The sequence below is a fragment of the Nicotiana tabacum genome, chromosome 1 (assembly GCF_000715075.1).
Source record: "Nicotiana tabacum cultivar K326 chromosome 1, ASM71507v2, whole genome shotgun sequence".
Taxonomy (NCBI): domain Eukaryota; kingdom Viridiplantae; phylum Streptophyta; class Magnoliopsida; order Solanales; family Solanaceae; genus Nicotiana; species Nicotiana tabacum.
The window spans coordinates 152,116,868-152,120,867 of NC_134080.1; the positions used below are offsets into that span (position 1 = coordinate 152,116,868).

At 41.2% G+C, this 4,000-nt stretch overlaps 1 protein-coding gene across 1 annotated transcript; it reads right to left on the minus strand.

Moving 5' to 3' along the window:
- Nucleotides 1–232: 232 nt before the first annotated feature.
- Nucleotides 233–661, minus strand: LOC142164195 (putative mitochondrial protein AtMg00860). The gene has a single exon (XM_075221535.1). The coding sequence runs from the start codon at nt 659–661 to the stop codon at nt 233–235; it is 429 nt and encodes a 142-aa protein (XP_075077636.1).
- Between the last annotated feature and the right edge of the window lie 3,339 nt (nt 662–4,000).

The following is a 4,000-nucleotide window of genomic DNA, read 5'->3' on the forward strand; positions in this document are numbered from 1 at the left end:
GATCTGTAACTTGATTTTCCGTCCCTTTTCGATCCTTGAATTCAAAGTCAAAATCTTGCAACAAAAGGACCCACCAAATCAATCTTGGTTTGGCATCCTTCTTCGCCATAAGATAACGAAAAGCTGCATGGTCGGTGTATACTATCACTTTGGACCCCAACCAACAAATAAGCTCAAAATTTCTCAAAAGCATAGACAATGGCAAGAAGTTCTTGCTCAGTCATAGTATAATTCATTTGAGAGTCATTGAGTGTCTTTCTTGCATAATAGACAGGGTAAAGAATCTTGTTATGATGTTGGCCAAGCACTGCCCAATAGCTATACCACTAGCGTCACACATGAGTTCGAATGGAAGAGACCAATTGGGGGTGACAATAATAGGTGTCGTGGTGAGATTTTCTTTCAATTCCTCAAAGGCTTTGAGGCACTTCTCATCAAATACAAACTTTGCATATTTCTCAAGTAGTTTGGACATGGGATTTGCAATTTTGGAAAAGTCCTTGATGAAACGCCTATAGAAATCGGCATGCCCCAAAAAACATCGGACACCTTTAACTGAAGTAGGTGGAGGAAGATTGGAAATGATCTCAATCTTTGCCCGGTCAACCTCTATGCCTTGTTTGGAAATTTTGTGGCCCAAAACAATACCCTCGTCCACCATGAAGTGGCTTTCTCCCAATTTAGCACAAGGTTCGTTTATTCACATCTCTTAAGCACTTGTCTAAGGTTGTCTAGAAAATGCTCAAAAGAATAACCCATGACAGAGAAATCATCCACGAATACCTCTAATAAATCATCCACCATGTCAGAGAAGACTGACATCATGCACCTTTGGAAAGTAGCTGGAGCGTTGCATAGCCCAAATGACATCTGGATAAACGCAAATGTCCCATATGGACAAGTGAATATTGTCTTTTCCTGATCTTCCAATGAAATATCGATTTGGTTTTGGGCGAAATATCCATCCAAGAAGAAGTAGAATGACCTTCTCGCTAGCCGATCAAGCATTTGATCAATAAAAGGCATAGGGAAATGGTCCTTGCACGTAGCACAGTTTAGCTTTCGCTAATCCATACAAACCCTCCATCCAATCACAGTTCTTGTTGGGATGAGCTCATTGTTATCATTTTCAATCACGGTCATGCCTCCCTTTTTCGGCACACATTTCACCGGTCTCACCCAAGAACTATCGACAATGGGGTAGACTACCCCAACATCCAACCACTTAATAATTTCTTTCTTTACCACCTCTTGCATGGAAGGGTTCAACCTTCGCTGATGATCCATACTTGGTATACTCTCATTCTCCAATTGGATCTTGTGTTCGCAAATTCCGGCGGGAATCCCTCGGATGTCCGCAATTGTCCACCCAATAGCTTTCATATGCTCCTTCAAGACATTCAACAATTGTTCTACATGCACATCATTCAATAAATAAGAAATGATTACCGATGGAGTGTCATTGGAGCCATGAAATTTATATCTCAAGTACGGTGGAAGTGGTTTGAGCTCTAGTTGCGGTGGCTCAATAATTGAAGGCTTTGCGGGAGGAATGGCTCTATTATATAAGTCAAGAGAGAGTTTCTTTGGAGCATAAGTGCAGGAACCAAGCCCTTCCAATGCATTTACTGATTCCATGTACCCCTCCATATCTTCACCATCGAAATTTATCAAAATAGCCGCCAATGCCTCACCGAGGCATTGTTCTTCCATCTTCATTTCAACCGCATCTTCCACTTTATCAACAACATCAATCACCGAGATGCTTTCATATTCATGTGGTAGTTTCATACCCTTGCTTGCTTGGAATATGACCTCTTCATCATTCACAAGGAACTTGATCTCATTCCATTCCGAATCCATTAGTGCTCTTCCTGTAGCAAGGAGTGGTCTCCCCAAGATGATAGGGATCTCTTTGTCAACTGCACAATCAAGGATTATGAAATTGGCGGGTAGATGGAACTCTCGCACTTTCACAAGCACATCATCAAAAATTCCCACCGGTCTCTTTATGGAACGATCGGCCATTTGCTACCTCATACTTGTAGGCTTCGACATACCTAACCCTGCATTCTTGTAAATAGCAAGAGGCATCAAGTTGATACTAGCCCCACTATCACAAAGAGCTCTTAAAAAGTCACACACTCTAATAGTGCATGGACTGGTGAGAGCTCCCGGGTCTTCTTTCTTTTGAATGGTAGTTGTTGCAATGATGGAACTGACCTGGTGAGTTACATTCACCACTTCATTCTTGGTGGTTTTCTTCTTGGTGATCAAGTCTTTCAAATACTTAGCAAAACCTGGCATCTCTTGAAATGCTTCCACAAATGGGATATTCACCGATAACTGCTTGACAATGTCATAGAACTTTTCGAGTTTGCTATCATAAACCTTCCTAGCAAGTCTTTGAGGGAAAGGAGGAGGAGGAGGTCTAGGAATAGGTGGTAGATTTTTGTGTGCCTCTTTTACCTTTCCTTTACCTCTTCCCAGTTCACTTCTTGAACTTTCAACTCTTCTAGAGCCTTTTTAGCTTCAACAACAATTTGCTCTTCAACTTGTGCCTCGGCGTCTTGTTCGAGCTCTTCCACTTCAACCACTTGTTCACTCTCTCCTTGTAGTAACTTCCCACTCCAAGTAGTAATTGCCATGATATGAGAAGCTGGACCACTCCTACTACCCTTTGGGTTCGCAATTGTGTCGCTTGGAAGTGTCCCCTTTTTCTTTGGATTTTGTTCACTAGAGAGATCTCTCATTTGCGTCTCCAATTTTTGAATGGATGTGGTATGAGAACTAACAAGCTCGGTCATATTCCTCATAGAAGTGTCAGAACGTTTTTGATTTTGCAATACCCGTTCAAGCATGCTTTCCATCTTGGAATCACTTGAGGAACCTTGATTAGAATATTTCCCCTTTGGTGGAACATAAGGGTTTGAACTCCGATTTGAGAAGTTGTTGTTGTTGTTGTTGTTATTCCAATTTCCTTGATTTGAACTACCTTGGTCATTTCACCAACGTTGGTTGCCTTTCCCTTTCGGGTTAGGCCTCCATTGATTTTGTTGTCCTTGACCTTGGTATTGTTGCCTTTGATAGCCTCCTTGAGAGTTGTTGACATAGTTTGCTTCCTCATAATCTTCATTTGATGAGGGTTGAACATTTTCCACCACATTTACCTTCTTCATTTGGCTTTCAGTGAACATTTTTGTCAACGCATTGACATTGGTGGCAAGCCCTACAATTACTTGATCTCTTTCTTGATTCTCCTTAATCATGTTGGTCAATGAGGGAGAACCATATGCAATTCCACTTGTGGTGTCCTCTGAGTGCCACACTTTATTATGTTTTTCCATTTTGTCAAGGATTTGTGTGATCCTTGCGAATGTCTTATCCATAAAAGATCCATCAGTTGCATTCTTGGCTATAGATTGGTTCATAGCATCTAAACCCATGTAGAATATCTCCAACAAGATAGAATCCTGAAAATCATGATTGGGCGACCTCACCAAATATAACTTGAATCGATCCCATGCCTCATGTAGATGTTCTCCCGGTAGTTGCTTGAAAAACAAAATTTTTATCCCGGAGCTCAGATTTCTTGCTTTGGGGGAATCATTTAGCTAAGAATGTTAGGACAAGTTAAGGCCAAGAATGAATGAAATTTGGTGGCATATTTTGAAGCCATTTCCTTGCGTCCCCAGCCAGTGAGTACTTGAACACCCTCAACCTTAGGGCATAATCTGAGATGTTGTACTGCTTGTGCATCACACACACACCCAAGAAGTTTCTAAGATGTTGTGTCAGATCATCATCAGTGGAATTACTGAAAAACCCCTCCGCTTTTATCATTAGGATTAAACCATGTTCCACCTTGAAAGTAGCAGCGCCAACTATCGGAGGTACAATAGCATTTGTATCCTCAATGTACTCATCTATGTCCGCAAAAGGATTTTCTTCCATTTCTTCCTCGTATTTATCCATGTTTTCCTATCAACATCAAGCAAAA